The sequence below is a fragment of the Sylvia atricapilla genome, chromosome 3 (genome assembly GCF_009819655.1).
Source record: "Sylvia atricapilla isolate bSylAtr1 chromosome 3, bSylAtr1.pri, whole genome shotgun sequence".
NCBI lineage: Eukaryota > Metazoa > Chordata > Aves > Passeriformes > Sylviidae > Sylvia > Sylvia atricapilla.
Window position 1 is genome coordinate 97044900 of NC_089142.1, and position 20985 is coordinate 97065884.

Genomic DNA, 20985 nt, shown 5'->3' on the forward strand with positions numbered 1-20985 from the left:
ATCTCATCTCGTCCTTACAGGAACTGAAGTAGTTCTGACCTCCATGCTGTCTCCTAATGCACACAGATCTGCCGTGTCTCACGGAATTTGTGCATTTTTGAAGCTCAGACCTCCTCTCTCTCTCATGAGTGCTCAACTTAAACCCCTATAATTTCTATAATTTTCATCATTACACTGTGCAGCTCTTTGGTAGCTCTTTTCCAAAGTGTGTGGTATTGAGAGGGGGGGACACATCTGTGAGAATATCCCAGAGAGATGTTCATGGAGAAGCCATGCTGGAACAGGTACTCCTGGCAGGAACTGCAGCTTGTGGAGAGCTCGTGCTGGGGCACATTTACCCCAAAGGACTGCAGCCTTGTAGAATAATTGGCATCAGAACAGGGGAAAAGCACCAAGAGGAAGGAGTGTCAGAGGGGAACTTCTAAGGGCTGGCCACAAATCCTGTGTCACTCCCCATCCATCCTGCACTGTTCAGAGTGGGGCAGAGGAAGAGAAATCAGGAATGAAAGAGTGAAGTTGAACCTGGGAGTGGAGGGAAAATTAAGGGGTAAGGATCGTGTTTTGTTCCTTACTATCCAAACCTTTTTTAATTGGCAATGAATTGATTTTCCCCAAGTCCAGTCTGTCTCACTTTTGACAATAATTGGTAAGTGATCCTGCTGTTCTTTATCTTGACCCAGAAACTTTTTTAGTCTCGTTTTCCCCCTCTGCCCTTTGGAAGGGAAGGGTAATGAGAGAGTGGTTGGGTGGGTGTGTGGCAGCTCAGCTCAGCACAGCACCAATTTCTGTCCTGCTCTTCCATAGCATCCGTCCTTTGCACAGCCTGAAAATCCTGAGGGCTTTGCTGACCGTGGAGCACCTTGAGCACGTGTTCTCTCAGCACTGCTCTTGGTGATATTTAGATCCCTTCCTTGAGGCATGTGCTGGATGTTCACAACCTTTCTTTCCTTCATGCATTATCTAAGGGATAGAAGACATCAGAGAAGTCCTTGCATGTCTGTATCAGTAGCATTGAGAGCTGCTGAATTTACCAGCGGGGCTGACAGGGGAACCCAGGGAGACCTGGCTACTGCCTCTCTTCACTTTACCCCAGCCAGCCAGGATGGAGCCTGGCCGTAATCCCTGGTTGTGATGGCTGATGTGGAAAGGTTTCCCTTCTCACTCTTCTGACTTCTGGGACACCGAAATATCCATCAGAGACTTGATTGCAGCAATTCTACAAACAGCATCTGTCCCTTGATCTGGAGAGGACAGCACCTCACATCAAGAAAAAGCAGAGAAACCCATCTGCCAAAAATTCAGTGCAAAGCCACGGTTAAAAGCCAAGTTTAAGTTTAGGAGAGTTCTGGAAAGACTTTGCCCTGAACCTGATGTGGCACAGATACGTGTTTCCTTCTGTTGACTCTGATACAAGTTTATAACCTACACTAAGAAGAGATGAACTGCCTGGCCAGTGTAATTCTTCAGCCTATTACGTTCTAATATAGCTGCACGGCATAAACTCTCGATAGGACAACATTGGATTAGTTCTGCTCTCCTCAAGTCATAAAAATCCTCATAAAATGTCATTAGCATTGCTTAAGCAAGAAGAAATATGACAGCATGGGAAAGACATTTCAGATGAACATTCTTTAATATCCTGTAGCACTTATTTTCTGGTCCATACTTTTAATCCTAATCTATATATTTCATTATAGCCAAAACCCATGGAGGGCAGCGAGGCTTAACTAGGAAAGCCAGAATTTGATTGAGCAACCTGATGACTCTTTCACTATGGCCTGAGGCATGATTTAGCCTGAAATTCCTTGATTTCAGTAGGAATTTGGTGCCTAAATGTTTTCAAAGGTCCATGCTTTTGTTTCTCTGCCTTCCTTCTATCATTCTTCAACAGAAGAAAAAGAGCACTGCCATGTGTAATTACACAGACACCTACTGGGGTATCATCAGTACTCATGAGATGCTAAAATAAAGAGAACTAGGTGAAGTGCTGCTCTTGGTCAGTATGGACATTATGAGAGAAGAGAGTATGTTTAAAACCAAGTAGAAAAATAGATGCAGCTACTTGCATATGTTAAAAAGAGTTTTTGAAGGATTATGAATAGTTTAGGGCTAGATGTTTGAGATGGGTAAAAATTATGTTTGTGTTCTCTTCCTGCTGAGCAGTTTGGCTCAGCTGTTAATTTTCACTAACAGGAAAATAAAAAGCACTTTTCCAATAGACTTGTATTGCCTTAATCCCAGATCTAGAAATGGGATATTTCACATGGATCCCATGGATGATGCAGACTCTGCCTGCCTCTGGTATGATTTGTCACTTGTCTGGGAATAATGAGACTGAACTTTCCCACAGCAGCACGGGTTCTGCTTTGTGCAGCCAGCCAACATGTCAGCAAATGCACCTGACAGATACTCCTCCAGAAATCCTTTTTTCCTCAAGGTATTCTAAGATTCAGGGAATTTCCTACCCCACTGTTGGGAAAGATGGGACAGGAAGGGCTTGTGGATATGATTGTCTGGTAAGAAATACTGGAGATGTAAAATCTGTGAGTGAAATAGAAATGGAATAGCTTTGAGATGTAGGCATGGCAGGCAGGAAGATGGAGATTAACTGGAGATTGGTTGAAGGACAGAAAACAAAAGGACCCAAGAATCCAGCCCCTCTCCACCCTGTCAAGGCATCAAGGAAAAAGTAGATCAGAAGAGTAGTCTTTAGAGTTTAGAATATAGGATGATATGGTAATTTAGGAGTTCTCAGAGGTTGCATGCAAAGCTTGTGGGTTTTGTATCTTGCGCTGGTTGGTCACTGTAAATCAGAACATTTAACACAAAAGGAGATACAATGTGTTGGAACAAGGTCCTCACTCTTTTTTCCTCTTGCCTCTTGGCCCCTTCTCTTGCCCGCTCTCTCCCTCTCTCCTCCTGCCCTGACCCCGGCACTCTTCTTACCTCTCTTACCCCTCTTGGCTTTTTTACCTCCCTTACCTCACACCCCTTTCTCTCTCCCTCTCTCTGTGGGGCTTCCCTTCAGCCGAGGCTGGTGGCTGACAGCAGCCCTCTTTACCCACGACCCTTGCAATAAAACCACGTGTTTCTAGACTATCTCAGGTCAGCAGAGTTCCTTGTCCCTGCTGTCCTCGGGTGCCCCTACACCCCACGAGTGGCACTTGCACCCCTGTATTGTTCTTTCCTTTGATCTTTCCTCTGTGTGTGTTCTGATCAGTATGAGTTCAATGAGTACTGAGGGGAATTAATCACAGTTTTCACTCCACCCAGTCCTCTTCCCACCCCAACTCTGGTCTTGCTTTCTGTCGGATGCGATGGAAGTACAGAGCAAATTGCAAAGGTGAATGTGAAGATTCCTAATAAGCCCTGGGCCTGCCTCTAGTTTCTTGCAGGGAAGCCCAGTCGGAACTTGCAGGGGAGCACTGCATCTCCCTGTGGTTCATGGCCCTTCATGAATGACACATTTAGGCTGGTTTGTTCCACCTACACCCAGGCCCACCCATGACCCCGGTTTTGCCCAGCCACAAGCACCCAGTGCCTTTACTGTGTGCTGAAGTTCCTTTTCTACAAAAGGAGCCCTTTCTGGGCAAGAGCTAATGGGGTCTGCATAACCCTCAGCGACTTCTCATTCAGGAGTTCTATCTGTGCATTTTGGACTTAAACTTCCCTTCTGCCCTGCTGTCCTGTGAACCAACTGATTATAGATTTCCTGACAAGGAGCTGCTGTAGGATAGTGGTTCCATTTGTAGGGCACAGTGTAAGGATCATCAAGGATGTGAGATCCCACAGCAAACCCTACTGCTTTGAGTTTTGCACTGTCTTAATTCCTTCCCTGTGTCTGAGATAGAGAGGTGTGGTTTGCTGTGGATGGCTGATGGCCCAGAGTGGTGGTGGTGCTGTTCCCATCCATCTCCAGGAAAAGGGGTAAGATGCAGCTGCTCTGTGATGTGGTCTTTGTGCATCAGTGTCTTTGGATTTTTCATGGAACAGACACTTTTCTCTGAAAAATACTAATTGTAAAATTTCAGATAATCTCTCATGAGTGCATCTGGTTAAACAAATGCTCCTTTGAATGACAATAACAGGCCTCTGCTATCAGATTGTTCTGTGTAGCACAGCTTAAAATACACGGGGTTTTTTTTTTTCATTGCAGGCACAATAAAAGATGGCAGAATAGCTCTGATGTGTCGGATTGTCGCTTTTGTACAGCACTGTACTAGAAATCTCATTCTGTAAAATGTGAGGGAAGAAAAAGTGCTGCACTTTTAATCACTAAAATGAAAAGAAAAATGAATTATTTTAGCTAGAAATGTGGGTTAATTTAATGCTTAAGTGTAGGAAGTCGTAATGACTGTAGAAACACACTTCACACACCTGTAGGGATTAGCAGAGAAGAGTAAGGAATCCCTAAGTGGGAGGAGAGCATTGAGGGGTATAGCAGCACATCACTGGTCCATGCTTTCAGAGCACACAGGAGCCCATGCTTTGAGGAGGGAAGTGGGAAGGAGCACGGTTGCTGAATTTTGGGCAGGAGAAAGTATCGCTGCCTGTCTTTTTGGTAGTTAGAACTGCAGGTGCCTACATGTGCAAGAAAAGCATCCAACTCATAAATAAAAATAAAATGACACTACAGTGGTTTAACTGATGCTGGCTGTAGAGATTCCTAATACAGATTGGGACATTGGTTAATTACAGAAATAAATTGTTACAGCAAGTTACCTTGTGTCACACAGGATCTAGAACAAATCCCTAATTCAAGGTAGGGCATTTGTGTTGCAGGATATCTGTAAATGAAAACAGTAAAAGGTTTTCACCAGCTCTGAAAGCAAAGTCTTAGAGGGAAAAGCTGATGTGCCATGTGAAAAGGAACTCTGGCTGGAGAGTAGGTGAATATAACAAAGGAAAAAATACTTAATTTTATAAGAGAGAGGAAAAATAAATAGAAGCTGGAGCGACCTGAGTGCATGGGGAAAGGAGAGGGGGGGATTAAATACATAATTATCCTCCTTTTCTGTTTCCTTGCAAGACAAATTGATGGAAAGGTGATGCAGTAAGAAACATTCACTGTGCAAAGAAATTGAACTTTGCCATCTTCATTAAGAGGAGAGGACATCCAAGCAGAGAGAGCAGAAGGAGTGGGCAGGATGTGGGAGAAATGTCCTAAAGAGATGCAGGAGTTCAGTCATTGGCAAAGAGATGGAGATGGCACACAAAGACTTGTTTGCAGATGAAGTTTAAAGAGGGCATGGTGTGGAGGGAGCAGGAAATGGGGAAGGGAATTGCAGAGGCTGAGCCAGTCCCTGTGTGAAAGAGGAAGAGAAGGATGGCAACAAAGAGTGAGAGATGCTGAGGACTTGTAGAAGACAGAAGTGAGGCAGATGGCAAGGTGTCAGAGAGCAGAGAGCCCTAGTGCAGGCCAGACTAGGAACCAGAAACATGGAGCACAGGTCCTGACACTCACCCAGACTCTTTGCAGACACTGGTGAGAACTGTTTCAGCAGAGAGGACACAAACCTCGTCTGTGAAAGAAGGGAAATTTAGGTAAGATTGCAACATTTCCATGATAAAGCAAGGGAGGAAGGAAGTTGGTGTGGGGAGCTGGAGTGGCAAGGGAAGCTGTGTGACCGACACAACTCTGCTGAGGTAGGAGACTTGCAAGAGACCTTTTTCTGTAGTGGGGTAAAGTGTTAAATTCAACTGTGGAGCCCCACAAACTGAATTCACGTTGCAGTGTGAATGCTGATACAGTGAATCCAGGTGGGATAATGAGCGTAAACCACAGCTGGCCATTAGAAGCTGCAGAGTCACAGCAGCTGGATAGTGAGTCTCCCAGCTGTACAGCTTCTGGGCACAAAGCAAAGCCCAAGGAGCCTGCCATGATCACCAGGCACCTGCTGGGGAGCAAGGAGAGCAACACCAGCTGCTGAGCAGAGCCTGGTCCTCACACAGCTCGGCAGACTTGCTGAAAGGTTAGGAAACTACATGTATGCGCATAGAATCAATTTTCTACAATTCCTAATTCTGCCTAAGGATGTATCCATGCTATTCATATCAGCCCTATTTGGATTTGTCAGCCTCATGCTGAGCAGCAGGCATATGCTGTTTGCCATGGCCTGTCTCTGTTATTTAAAAGTACTGTCTTCCTGCAGTTTGCACTTCAGAATTGCTGCCAAGATCAGGTCAGACCTGGTGAGCCAAATTAATCCCCAGTGTAACACTAGCAGTCAGTGGATTTATGTCAGGGATGAATGTGGGTCCAATATAGATGTACTTTTTGGCAGAAGGAGAAGTGAAACAACAGAGGAATGAATAAAGGTTAGACGGATGGTCCCTCAGTTGTGCCTGGCCTTCTTGAAAAAGTGTTTTCCTTCTATGCCCACTCCTTCTTTCCAAGGAAATGCATCCCTCTGGTTTCCCTGCTGCTTGCTCCAGAGTCCTGAGCTGGGGGAGCCATGGCAAAAGGCAGTCCTTGGTGAGGGAGAGGTTATGAAGGTTTTTGAGCTGCTCCAGGCAGCCACGGGCTCCTGGGAGAGACAGCGCACAGTTCCCAAGAAAATATGGGAGGAGAAGCTTTGGGGATAGGCAAGAACTGCAGAAAGAGCTCTATAGCCCAGGGAGAGTCTTGTGGGATGCCAACACTGCCTACCACTTGAGGCCTGGCCCTGGCTGGCACACAAGTGCCAAATGTGAGTTCCCTTTCCTCTGCAGAGCTGGTACTCCCCAAAAAACAGCCTTGCTTAAAAATCACAATGGAAAATTTCCCTAGTGAATTCCAGTTAGCCGAACTGGAGGATTACAGAAACAGAGAAACATCTTTGTTTAGATTGTGAATCTTGCATTGCAATATCAGTGTTGGGTGTTATGGTTGGTCTGCTGCCCCCAGTGTGACTTCTAGAAAGGACATTTAAAAGTCTGAATCTCAGCTGCACCTTTTGACAGTAAGTGCTTCCAGCAGTCCTGCATAAGAGTGTTGAACCACATTACCATTGTGCCCAAAATCTTTGTAACCTGTTCCACGTCAGAACTAAAAAAAAAAAAAAAAAAAAAAAAAGAAAAAAAAGGGAACAAAAAGGAAGAGGCAGGATGAAACCATGTTAATTTCAAGTTTCTCAGTATAACCCCTTTTCTGGTACACCTCACTCCATATAAATCTCCTCTAGCGTCTGAAAAATGAGGTCCTTGAGTCATTGTACACTAGAGGTATAATTTTTGTATTTTAATCAACATCATTATGTGCTTTCTTGTGATGTTGAGTGCTCAGTTCTTTGTGATATCTACAAAAAACTACACATCCATTTTTATCTAGTGCTGGCCAGGAGCTAGTTGGCAGATATTGGAAAGTATTGGGTAAAGGGAAAATCTGTCCTTGGACAGAAATACGTGTAAATCAAATGCTATTTCCTGGGAACACAAGAGCTCCAAGTGATGGGAGGAAGAGGGAATTCAGATGAAAAGACCATGTATAAAATCTCACAAGCACATTTACAGGGCTGTGCCTCTGCAGGCCTTGCTGGACACATCTAGATGGCCAAGAAGCATTAACTGTGGGTAGCCTGGCATTTGAACACAAGTGCTCATCTGTGTACAAGTGCTCATCTGTGTTTGTGGCCTGCTCAGCTAAGCTGTGGCATTTCCTTGAGCTTCGCTCTTGGACAGAGGAGGACTAGTCCCTGCAGAAATGATGATTTTATCCAAGTAAATATTTCTTCTAAAGAAGGACCATGCTTCTGCACAAAGCAGTGTTTTCCTTTAGTACAAGAGCATCTCTCCTCAGAGGCTGCCTGAGCTGTTTGACAGGAGCACGCACAGCTCGGGGGAGCGACTTGAAGCTCACCTGTTTCGGTGTGATCAACAACTCACAGGCAAGTTTTCTGATTGCTCTGAGAGTAATTGCACTTGACATTTTAGAACCAAAGCAGCTTTTCAGAAATAAATTGAGAAATCTGAAGAGGCCTGTCTTCAAGGGCTGTCAGACACGTGGTAGCAGAAGGACACTCTGGGGGAAAAGCACCAGAGAGATCGGCTAAGCTTTGTGTAGAGTTGTTGAAGTTACTGAAATACCATAGAATGGACTGGAAGAGGCTTCTGGAGGTCACTTATTCCTTCCTCCAGGTGGGTTGAAGTAGAGCAGATTGCTCAGGTCGTCCTTCACAGCATCACGGGATTCCTGCTGATGCTGACACATGCACTGGCCTCCATAATAATCACATTTTCTCCATCCTATTCAGAAATCTTCCTCTTAGAAAGCGGTTCTATCAGGGCTGGATTTGTCTTGGCTGGTGCTCATATTCCCAGAATCTGTAAAGTCAGGGGTCACTCCAGCCCGCACTATTTATGGAGCCTGGGCTGGGGTGATGTCAGGCACAAGGTACCACAGCTCATTTCTCCTCTGCCAGGAGAGATTTGCTTGTTGGCCTGCACGGGGCCTTTCCAAGGGGAGCCAAAACCACTGTGGAGGACTCCAGAGCTGGTCCACAGCAGCAGGACTGGTCATGTGTGGAGCTTTGTGCTTCACCTCTAGAATTCCAGCACCCTCTCCAAGGAGGCCGTGGGTTGCTCCAGCTCGGCTCTGTGTGGATCCTTGTCCTCCTCATCCCACACTGCTCTTCTGCAGAATCCATCACGTTCCAGTGTGCTGATCAGGGATGGTCATGTGGGAAGTTCCACTTAAAAGGAATGCAAAAGCTGCATGTGTTGTTGAAAATGTTCCCTAATGGTTTTGCTGAATAGGATAAAGCACCTTGATATTCTCACTCAAGTAAGCGACCATGAAATGAGATTTTTGTTTCTAAAGTGTCTGAATCACCAGAAGGTACCAAAGCCAAACTTAGAGTGTAAAGCACCATCTCCTAAATGTATTGGATGCTGTGTACATCAGCAAAACAGCAATGGCTTTAGCAGATAAAGAGCTTTACCTTCCATCTAAGAGTAGTGGTTTTATGACAAGTGTCCTTTAAAAGCAAGACCTGGTCATTTTTTGACTAATGGTAGCACTGAACAGAACAACAAGGATATAGCCCCACCAGGCTAGACAGTAAATTTCCTGACAGACTCTCTAAATTAACACCTTAATATCGTTACTTTGGCATTATAAGAATAAAGTTACATCATCAGAATGACTTAGCAAGCAGCTGTAAATCCAGGATGGAGTTCTGGTCTCACAAATCATATTCCAGACTCCTGGATACAGCACCACACCACTTCGCTACAGAGTGCTCTTATGTCCTGTTTGTCCCTGCTTGAGACACTTTGGCTCATAAAATGTTTGCTGGATTAGCAAAAGAAGATGAAAAGGTGTTTTTGTTAGTCTCCTGCCTACTTATCACTGCAGATCTCCGAACATTTATGTCAGTTTTGTTTTACATTCCTCTAGTCCTTAAAAGACAGCTTGTACTTTGAGGTGGGTTTGGAGGCTGATGCAATTTATTACACTGCCGTTTCAGCTGCCTTGTTCAGTAGAATAACCTCTAATTGCTCTGCATCCCCATCAAACTTTCTAATGAGATTAATTCTGTCTTGTGTCTTGGTAGTCCCTAATTAACATGATTTGTCTTCACAGTTAAGGGGCTCCAGGGTATCGCGGCAAGCTCAGAGCCACTGCTCAGTGAAGCTTAGAAGTAGTTAATCCATCCTTCCACGAGCAGAGCAGATGCTCCTAGGGAGCTTCAAAAGGCTAAACTCCTTGCAAGGCATTGATGGGAGAGACAGAGGAGGCAGAGCAGCTGCAGACCTCGCCTGGTGCTGTGGATCATCCAGGCAGAGCGGGAGAGAGCCCTGCCCGCCCCTGGCCTGCTGCTTTCCTTCTGCTCAATTAGAGCTCCCCGAGATGGGCGCTAATGGCACTTAATTAACCTGTGCGAGGGCAGAGGCAGGAAGACAAGTGAGCGTTTGATGTGGGTTCACCCAGCAGCCCTTAAACTCATGTGGGAGCCGGAGGATCATGCATGCCCTACTGCTCTGTGCCTGGCAACAATGAGCTTTCCGTGGCACAGACAATTAAGAATAAACTCCAGTTCATCAGTGTATAATTGGCAAGAGCCTGTCTGGAAGCTTGTAGGAATCCATAGCCTTTTCCTCATTATGCTTCTGCTGTTACACAGCTTTTACTTGCAGCATCCTTTAGAAACTGGAAGCGTCAAAAAGCCAGACAGCTTTTCTTGCAGGAGGTTTCGTGGCCTCTCTGAAACGAGCAGGGGCCTCTCCCCAGACATTCTGCTGTTTAAGCCTCAGGTTGGTCAAGTTTGGGTGAAAAGCCAGATTCAAATTATTTCTGTATCACCAGCACAAAACAGAATGGCTTGAGGTGTGTTTCTGGATGTACATCAAGAAAACAGAAAATTCATTCCTGTGAATAGGATCAGAGTCTTAAAGAGAGTCTAAAAAATAAGGGAGAGATGATTTAGTGGATGAATATTTCTGGCTCCTTGGTTCCTCTCTCATTTAAGTCCCAGGCTCCTGCAGTGGGTGGGTGCAGAGCAACCTGGGACTAGGAGAGCCGTGGCAGAGCATCCACACTGGTGCTCCGGGCAGGAGGGGAAGGGAACACAAGGTTTAAGTACCTGGTACCTAGTTTAATAGTAGACAATATAAATACAGAAAGTTCTGCATGGTAGGAGGCAATAGAGACAAACCAGCAGCAGAGCTGATTCTATAAAAAAAAAAAGCTTTTAAATTGCTAATAAAATTACAGAGCAGCAGGAATAAGTCCACTTTCAGGTCAGATGAGCTCTCAGCAAAATGCCCTGTGCTGTAAACACCAGTCACGCCTTTTGTCCCCCCTTATGTTTGTTATAATTGGAAGCCAATTGCATTATTCCTCTGAATGCTGGCATAGTTCATAAGGATGCAAATTAATTACAATCCTCCCTCCATTCCATTAGTAAAGGGAAGAAGGGGCAGGAGCAGTGCTGAGTTGATTTCACAGCATTCCCCTGGCTGGCAGCAGAACCAGTGGCAGCTCGTTCAGCCTCCCTGGCTCTTCATCCCCAGTCTAACATGCAGATGGGCTGTCATCTACTTCTGAGGTGCTTTGGTGAGCTTATCTCCAGCAATTCATTTTCCTTGACTGGAGGTGGTAGGTATTACTTGTTACAACTTTGCCATTTCCCACCTCTGGGTGTCCATGTAGCACTGCTTCCCCCGACTTCTGGGAAGTTGCATGCTCTCTACAGTGGCTCATACTATTGTAAAGCATGATGAAAAATGTCATCGGTGCTTCTGGGACCACATCGTTTATCCAACAGGAGAAAAAACCCCAACAATCTGGGAATCAAGTAGGTGCAACTTGCAAGATAATTCAGCAAGTCCTGGCAGAATTCTGAAGTCTGCTCCACCACTGTGGATTATGCAGAGGGGCCTTGAATTCGCTGTTCAGCAGAAATTCTCCAGTCTCAAATACTTCAAGCACACTCTTAGTTTTTATGCATCAAGTCAACAGAATTAAACCACAGGGCTGGACTGCAAAACTTCACCCAGGGATTGTGGAATGTCTGGCAGTGGAACAAGCTGTACTTCAATCTCACTATTTATGGGTGGCTGCTTTTAAGTGTTCAAAACATTGCAGTGCTGCAGAGTAAAAATAATTTTGATGGGTCCATGTATAATTAAAGCTTTAGTAAGTCACTTCACCTCCATGCAGCCCCCCCTCCATGTAATTTAAGATTTTGCTGTGTATTTTTAGCCTTGGAAGTCTGTGAAAGTTTGTTGCAGTCAACAACAAGTTTTCAAGTTTTTGTCAAAAAACTCTGAGTTTTTAGAAGAGTTAACTTTTTCTAGAGCATTAAATATGAGAGAAAAATCTCATTTTTGATGCAAAGGCACTGCTGCCTTGCTTGCACGTGGGCTGTCTCCTGTAGAAGCTACACAAACACTGTCAAGCATGTTCTGACACAAACCTCCTAACACACAGATGCAGAGCTGAGTGCTGGGGCTACAGCCAGGTGCTGGGACAGCTGGGATCAGCCACGGGCACACAGTGCTTTGGGATTGCTGGTCATTTCCCATGTGTGCAGGGAAACCACGTGTAGAGAGCTAACCCCATACACAGCCTGCCTTCTGCGGGCTCGGGAGTTGGAACAAACCCTGTGGAGATGAGGATTGCAGGTGCCAGCTCTCCCTTGTCAAGTGACTGTATATTTTTGTCCACAGCAAGGCCGAAGGGAATGGAGGGAGCCAGAATTCCCTCTGGATGTCCTTCGGATACGGAAGGGGGAAATAAAAACAGTGTGCTGGCAGAAGCTAAACAAAACGTTTTTAATAGCAGGCCACGGAGGAAAAATTCATGAGCTACTCTCCATGGCAACATCTAGGTTCTGTCACGTTTGCTGCCTCCACTCTCTCCTCCTTCCCTTCCCTTTCTCCTCTCCCTCTCCTACCCTTCGGCTGCTGCTGCTCCTGCCCGAGTCCTGCCCACACAGCTGTCCACAGGACTGGCATTTGCAGGCAATGGCTTTGACACCAAGGGGTCATCGATGTCCCCTCCTGGCAGATCCGAATCTGTGGGATTCGGAATGCTAATTCTAAGAGGGACCAAGTTAGCCTCCTGTTTCCTAACCTGTCCACTGCTCCTGCTCTTCTTACCCCTCAAACTGCTAAAACCAGCTATCCACTTTAGTCCACTTGCACTCTGTTTGCAGGCACAGACTTCAGTCTGTATGGACACTGGAAAGGGGAAAAAGCTTGCCCATGGCTGTTTAATTAAGCGTTATCCTAAAACCAGAGCTTTTAAGGGGTTAGTCTAAAACATGCTCATTTCTAGGGGAAAAAAACCCAAACCAGGTAATTGCACTCAGTCCTGACTTACTTCTGTGGCTGATATGAGCTACAAGTGGAAGGATGCAGGGGATGCCCCTGGCAGGTTGCATGTGGGGGACACCTGAGCCTTGCTGCTGCTGCAGCACTGTCACAGTCTTGCCACCTCTATGTTCTTCATATTTCATAGTATCACAGAATCATTCAGGTTGGAAAAGACCTTTAAGGTCATCAAGTCCAACCATCCACTTGCCAAGAGAAAAAGTCCAGCAGCCAATAACCAGTGAGGAATTGCAGTGTCGATGACAGCCTCCACATCCTGCGCTAAGCTCTGGCCCAGCCCTTAGGAGCAGCACCACGAGTCCCTCAGAGCTCCCAAACTGCTCAGTGGGAGAAGGCCACAGTGTCTGGCTGGATGCTGTGCTCCAGGAGTGCAGCTGTAACCCTGTGGACTGATTTTCATCGATTTCTGTGAATGACAAGTGGCTTGGTGTCTTCCATGGCTTGCCTGGAGTGCCTGAGGAAACTGGGTGGGAATTTGCCCCCTGGCAGAGGAGCACAGCTGGCCACAGAGCCAGGTGCTCGACAAAGGTCAGTTCCCTCAAGAGGACACCCTGCAGCCTGCACACCTCTACTTTTGCTGCCAGCCAAAGGGGTTCACTGATTGCCCCCCGCCTGCAATCACAGCTCTCTGAGGGAGCCATGGGAAGAAGAGGCATAGTGGAGACCCTGCCGAGACCCCTGCACTCACAAACTGCAGCAACCACAGAGGTACCTGAAATGTTCTCCTGAACCAGCCTTTTCTGTTCAGAGAGCTGCAATAAGCTGGGAGAGAAAGCACTCCTGTCTCAGGGGGTTTAGGTGACACACCTGCACTGGCAGGTTCTCTCTCATGCAGCCCAAGCCCCAGTGAGATCCAGCCAGGTGGAGACTGGGGACACTGGTGAGGACTCACACTGGCCAGAATGCTTCCAGGGCATTTTACTTTACGTCTATTTCCTCAAGCAATGACACAAACAATTGTCTGCCTTAGGAAACTTCAGCAGATCATCATTAATGTTTTGCAACTCCGTTTTATCACCTTGTTAATAGTGTCCTTTCCACAGCCCAGCTCTACCCACCTAAGCAGAGGGGGGAATGGTGCTGAGCATCATCAGATAGTGCCTTACCGCTTCTTTAAGCAAGGTTTAGTGGCTTTCCTCATCATAACCCAAAGGGCTACAGCTGGCATTGGATTGATGCCAAGGATGGGAGGCCTCCGTGCCTGAAACGACTCTTGACAGCTCTAACTAGAGGATAAAAACAAGTTCATGTCACTGGGAAGCCAAGGATGTCTTGAGCAATAGAGACCATATTCACTGTTACACTGATGCAAGGAGTGCAATCCTTACAACGATGCACAGCTTTTCCTGACTCACACGAGCTAGAGCCAGCACACCTCATGAATTTTCAACACATCCACAACATCTGCCTCACATACCTGCCAGCACTGTTTAATGACAGCTAATAATCATTTCACTTAAGAAAATTCAAAGACGTGCACCAGACGTGTCTCCACACAGAGCGCTCCCCTGACACAATACACGGGTACAGCTCTTCCCCACAAAACACACACTTGTTAATTACATCTCCCCGTGATGATCCAACAGCCCAGCTCCCACAGACGCCTCCGATTTTGTTCCCATCTTTGCCTCCAGCTGTGTGCTTCCTGCAGCTTTGCTCCAGCTCCTGAGTCGTGACGTGGGCCTGGTTTTCCTCTCTGGGAGCAGGAAAGGAGGCACCATAATACTGCCTTACTTACTCCCAGCACTACAGGGGAATGTCTTAAATGATCTCCAGGTTTCCAGGAAGAGGAAGAAATACTTCCCACCCCCTCCCTGGCTCCCAGGCTTTTGTAGGGTAGTGATCATCATCATCATCATAGAATCACCATCATCATCTCTACATGCAGCCCCTGATTGCAGTAATTTGGGTTTCTGCTGTTCCTCCACCTGTACCGGCTCATCAGATGTGATTTCCTTGCAGCAGAGATGATTTCTTCTGGGAAGTCTCGGATTCCTGGCAGTCAGTGGGAAGCCCACCAAGGTGTCTGCATGTTCAAGTTATTGGCACTTTCACTGCGGTCATCAGGGTCCCATCTCCCCCTTCTGATGTTCCTGGGGAGGTGCCATCACAGCTGGCCCTCCACATGAAACGTGCCAAGCTCCCTGTGTGACTAAAGCTCTTCAGGAGTAGCCAGGATAGGCCCTCTTGTAAAAACAGGAGAGGAAAAACTTCTCTGCTACACCTTAAGGCATTCCATAGCACATTCCTGTCTGCACTCAGGGAACACAGAGGAGACTGCTCAGGGCAGGCCGTGGTTGTGACCTCACGTCTTTCTCCACCCTGGATGAGTGACTTGAACAATAGAAAACCAGGGGAGCCCCCTCCAGGGTGCGAGAGGTCTTTTTTTGCTCAAAAAGAAAAAAACCCAAACTATTCCTCTCATATTATTTTGCTGTACTCTGTGAGGCCAGGAACCAGCAGGTGATGCTCTTGGGAAGGCTGTGGCTGCCAAGGTGCCAGCAGACACCAGAGAGGGAATTTTATCCTGCATGACAATGCACCAGAGAGGAGAGAAAGGGCAAAACCCTCTCCTTTGCCCCTTCATTTAATTGTGTTGTTCTGCAGATAACACATCCCCTTCATGTTCAATGGGTTAAACTGCTGGAAACAAGCATCTTTCTATATTTACTGGTGTAATCTAAACATATCCCCATTGTGCTGACAGCCAAGGCAAGCAGAGGCTCGAGGGGCTCTTTTCCTCTCCCAGTACCATGTGGGGCCCCAGCTGGCTGACACTGCCCCAGGTGAGACGAGTCTGAAGGGCCAGTGGGTGTCACAGCCCCCCTCACAGCCTCGCTGCACACCGTGCCTTCCCCCTCTGCCTCCCAGCTGCTCCAGAGGAGCAATCCTCAGCTCCCACCCATCCCTCTGCCCAGCCCCTGGCAGTCACTGGCTCTGGGTGCAGCAGGAGCTGTGCAGTTCAGCCAGCTGATTGCGAAGGGCTGAACAAACAGACTCATTACAACAGGACACAACACCTTCATCACCTCCCCTGTGTCCCCAAAGAGGCTGTATTAGTTCATGATTTAGAATAATCCCATATTCTTTGCACTTTGGGTGTTTTCCATTGGGAAGACAGAAGAAATCTTGCTATAATTGTGTTATACTGGCATAACTGTGTGGGCGTTCGGTGTATATGTGCTTGTGGAGTTACTTGTTTCTGTTTGCTGGCTGCCCTCACAACCTGAGACCTTTGTGGACTGCTGATTTCTTTGGCCAACATCTCCCCAGCAGCTGGCATTCCAGGTTTAGGATTTCCGGGCTGTAGGGATTCAAGTGTCTGAATGCCTGGCCAGGGAGGGAAATGGTTCAGTGCCCCAGCTCTGAGGCAGCCAGGTGCTATCAGCAGATATAGCTGGCTTGCCCTCCTCCTCCTCCTCCTCCTCCTCTCCACTTCTCAGTTTCCAGACGCAAATAATTCCCTATTTGGCAGTGTGTAACCACGATGGCTTCCTAAGGGGAAAACATCTACTTTGGCAAAAGCATTTAAGACTCTTACTCCTGCTTCATGTTCTTAAGCATATGTGGAGTAGAGGAAAAATGTTTCCACCCTATGCCTGCTGGCACAGCTGAAGTCTTTTGTTCAAAAATGCCAGCAAGCTCCCGAAGACTGGCTAATCATAAGTAATAAAGAAAATGCACTGGCATTGGAAAAATGGATTGGCTCCTGTGAGTAGGAAAGTGGCCTGGAGGAGAATCAGAAGCCAAGGTTCATGAGATTTTAGTCCCAGTTTCTGTACCTATTCCCAGTCCAGAGGAGGACACTTAAGTGCTTTGTTAGCTTTATTCTTTTCTGAATGGGACTAGACTTTAGCTTAGTCACTGTGGTATTTAGGGCATTAATTGACTCATTCAGCACCTTCTTCTAATGATGTAAATATCTTAAAAGCTTCACTGGAAGGATTTGAAGATGTAGTTTAAGAATTATTGCTCATTTATGACCTTTCTCTGTAACACATCTTGGAAGAGTTAAAGGTAAGGCAAGAGGGGAAGATTTTAATTTTAAAAAGAGACAAGCATTTCCAATTGGCAAGATTTTGCATCCTGATGGGAAAACATAAACACCGAGTTTCTGATCTTGCCTCAACCCATATTTAATCTTGGAGAGTGCTGTGGTGTAATTTTTAAGACAACACTTTCAGGAAGCATGAGGGAAATATTCCAGGCTTCCTTCTGCTTTGAAAAAACTATAAAGGAAAAAGAAAAAAAGGTGTGTGAAGCAGGGCAGATATGTCACATAATCCCACACAGAGGACACAAGAGATGTGGAAGACAATCTCACAGAGCAAAAGGCAGCTATGGGGAGACTTACACAACATCCTCTGGGATTATAATGACTTTCCTCTCTGCAGACTCCTCTGGTTTGGTGGATAAGGGGATGAAACCCCACCTGTGAGAGCCAGAGGAGGAAGCCCGGGGACGGTTCTCATGCAGAAGAGAATCTTGTCCCTGCCAGTGATGCTCTGCTGTAGGGCTGTCCTCCCCCTGGCCCAGCACACTCTCTCCCCTCCAGGCCTGCTCCATGCCCGGCTCTGGCAGGTGCCACAGGGAGGGGGTGGGAAGAAGAAATTGGATCCAGCCAGCCGCAGGAAGACGATCAGGGCTTTAGGAGCTGGTGGAGTGTTAGGAAGACGCTGGAATTGAAGCTTGCAGAGGGTGGCAGGATTAAAAATAGGCTGTACCCAGCCTTCCCCAGCATTTTAGCATCTCAGCTGCCTGTTTTCCTTGTGACCCACTGAGGAAGAGGCTGCAAAGAAAGAGATTCTCTTTCCCACCACCCCAGCAGTGCAGGACAAAATGGTATTTTGCTTCTAACCAGATAGTTCTCTCTTAGTCTGGTAAGATTTACTACAAGGGTGTAAACTGAGTGTTTTGTCCCTGTCTTCAGTCAAACCAAAGGACTCCCAACAAGGCACTCATGCACTGAAGATGGGCTCGTCCATTCACATCTTACAGGCCATTTGCAGGCTTCCGTCCCTTAGGAGGAAAAAAGGCAGTTTTTGTAGAAACCATCATTTTAATTCAAGATATTGATGAAAGAAGGCATTTCACAGAACCGTGTTATCCAATACAATCAACCTTGCACCTTGGTACTTACCTTAGCCACACCACATTTGTTTTAGAAAAACCCAAAAACAGTCCATAGTGCTAAGAGGTGTTGAAATATATACTTGGATAAGGTGCCTGAACCTCCTGGCCAACAGCTCCTATTTTATAGGAGCCAGGAACTGCTTCTTCTGCTCCTTACCCATGGTGTGTATTTCTTCATGTTGGTTGTGGGACAGACAAGGATTCCCTGAGCTGTGAGTTTCAGCCAGCCATGAGCACCACATATCAGCTAAAAATAAAAAATCTGCCTTGTCCAAGAGCCTAAATTTAGGAAGAATCTTTGTGAAAGGCTGCTGAGGTGCAGGTTTTTGGTCTTTTCCCTTTATCTTTTCCTTGGTCTTTTCAGCTTTAACTTTCACACATCAACAAGATCCTTCATGCAAAACATTTTAACAAGTCTGAAGTGTGGTTGCAAGATCTGAGTTGGTCTCAAACAGAGCCAAGGGCTGCCACACCAGGTCCTCTGGCTCCAGCACTTTACAAAGTTTAGCTACTTCTGCTTGGCTAAAACATGCCCTTAGCTTGTGACTGGGGAAAGCATTGTGCAAAAATGCAGTGCCACTCCTTTTTTAGTGTGTCTGCTCCTCCTAGAGCAGTATTTGTGCACAGTGACAGAGTGCCAGACCATTAGAGATTTCTAGAGCCAGTGCTGCCCCAACTCTGGGTTTGGTTTTCCTTTTTAGAGCTGCTCCATAGTGTGTGTTCCTCCCCACGACAGAGTCACCAGGCAGAACAAAGGTATTTCCACAGACACACAGCACTCCCTTGTAGTGCAGAAGTGGCTTCTGTGGGGTTGGGGTGGGGAGGGAGCCCAAACCCTGTTGGAGTCCAGGACATCCCCTTGGATGGCCTGGGACCTGAGGAAGGGAATTTGAGCTCTGGACAGGGGGGTGTGGAGCCGGTCCAGGGGGCTCGGAGACCTTGGCACAGAGCCCAGGAAAACACCGGGTTTGATTTTAATCCATGGGAAAAGCTTCCAACATTGCAAAAGGAATTACAACCCACCGGGATGTGAAAACAGTAGTTTAGTACAATAGGCGATAGAGAATTCAGTAGTTTTAGAGTTTATAGAATAGAAGTAAATGGGGACAAGATGGTGGAATTTGGGTGGTACCTCATGTATTTCTCCTTCTTCCTCATCCTCCATCTTTTGGGGTGGTGACAGCACAAAGCAGTTAGAGTGGATTGGAGCAAAGTAGAGATGTCACTTTTAGTGTGGGCACTGGGCATTGGCACAAACTAGTAAATAACCAATGCGTAGTTATCTATATAAATGTCAGGGAACATCCCATCAGGGGCAGTCCCCTCGTGTCCCAGCTGCTGTCCAGACCTCGGCTGGGAGCAGAGAAAATTCTGAGATATCGAATAATAAACAACACGAGAAACCTGAAAACAGACCTTGAGGGCTCTGCTTTTTTTATACCGACACGACTCGGGGCTTTTAGAGGGCCAAGGATTTTAAACCACCCCAATCTTGGGTGAGGAAACCCAAGGAGTGCTTTCTCCACGCCGGTGTTGGAGCGCAGCCAGCGCGGCGCTATGGAGGGAGCAGCTCCGAGCGCAGTGGTGTAGCAGAGGAAGCCTGACTGGGTGTTGTGCTGCTCCTGTGTCCCCAGGCACGTTCGTGTCGGCGTTCACCGTGCTCTGCGGGGCCCGCACCGACCTCCCCGACCGGCACATGTGCTGCGTCTTCTGGCTGAACATCGCCGCCGCCCTCATCCAGATCCTCACCGCCATCGTCATGGTGGGCTGGATCATGAGTATATTCTGGGGCATGGACATGGTCATTCTTGCAAGTAAGTACAGTGCACTCACCCTCCTGACTTCTCCTCTCCGTGGCAATGTCCCTGGGGCCCGGATAATGTCCTGTAGGGGGGAGAGCCACAGGATGGGCTCTGCAAGTCCTTCGGAAACACAGAGGAGAAATTGCTAGGAGGCAGCAGGAATGGGCCCTGTGACGTATCTGGGAGGGTCTCCCATGCCACCATGTGAGTCAGGAACTTCCCTTTATGAAATGAAATGTGCAGAAAAGGGGAGCACTGTGAACTCCGTTGTCTGGAGCCCCTTCTGCCCTGATCACATCCATTTGAACAAGAAAGCCCTTTCTCCCTTGTGACTCCGGCTGCAAATCTGTGGTTAGCGAGGCCTTTCTGCTAGGCCTGTTCTGCTCCCAGGGCCAGCTGTCACCAGAAAAGCCCTGGGGACTCTCCTGGACCCTCCCCTTACTGCCCGGGATACATTTACCCATTGTTTTGGAGGTTTTTTTCCATGTTTCAGACCAATTTCTTAGGCTGAGCCAGAAGTGTTTAGCTGCTCCTTGAAAAACGTCCCATACACCCTTTTGAGTTGACTAAAACATTACCCCAATGAAAGAAGAATCCTTTTTAGAATGTATATAATTTAAATCGCCAGTTAGTAGATATTACCAATCCAGAACACAGGCTCTGTAACTTTCATCTGGTAGAGGCTTTCCCTGGTGTAAAAGTTGTGCCATAGCTCCTGTATCCTGGTGCAGAGGACCGAGGTGACAGCCTCATCTCACCTCCACAGCCAGAAGCAGCACAAAGCTCAGGGAGCTGGTGGCATCTGCACGACCCACTCCCTTTCCAGAGGCTGGCAGAGCCCTCAAACCAAACAGGTCTGAGATCTTTCAGGCTGACAGGACAGGCAGTTCCCAAAGCAAGCCCTTCTCCCAGAGACCGTCTTACCAGCAGCTTTTGCCTTTTGGTTTGAAGGGGCTCCACTTTGTCATCCCTGCTGATGACATCTGCTGCTGCATGACAGAGAGTGAGAGAGGATCTCAGAAAGTTGCCAGGAACCCATCTAAAGACAAAATGGATAAAATCAGGGAGAAAAAAAAAAAAAAAAAAAAAAAAAAAGGCAGGAAACCAGTGCACATTTCCAGCTGCCAAACCCAGGGGTTAAACCCTCTCTCACCAAACCACCTGCTAATTTCTGAGCCAGCTTCAGTTAAGGCAGTCCCCATGCAGAGCAAACGATGGATATCAAAAACCTGAC

At 46.9% G+C, this 20985-nt stretch overlaps 1 protein-coding gene across 2 annotated transcripts in view; it reads left to right on the forward strand.

Moving 5' to 3' along the window:
• Positions 1-20985, forward strand: part of STUM (stum, mechanosensory transduction mediator homolog) — a 42344-nt gene that overhangs the window by 13596 nt on the left and 7763 nt on the right. For both annotated transcript variants that reach the window (XM_066314377.1, XM_066314378.1), the window contains exon 2: positions 19584-19763. In XM_066314377.1, the coding sequence (XP_066170474.1) occupies positions 19584-19763 (180 nt within the window). The remainder of the gene's footprint in view (positions 1-19583; positions 19764-20985) is intronic.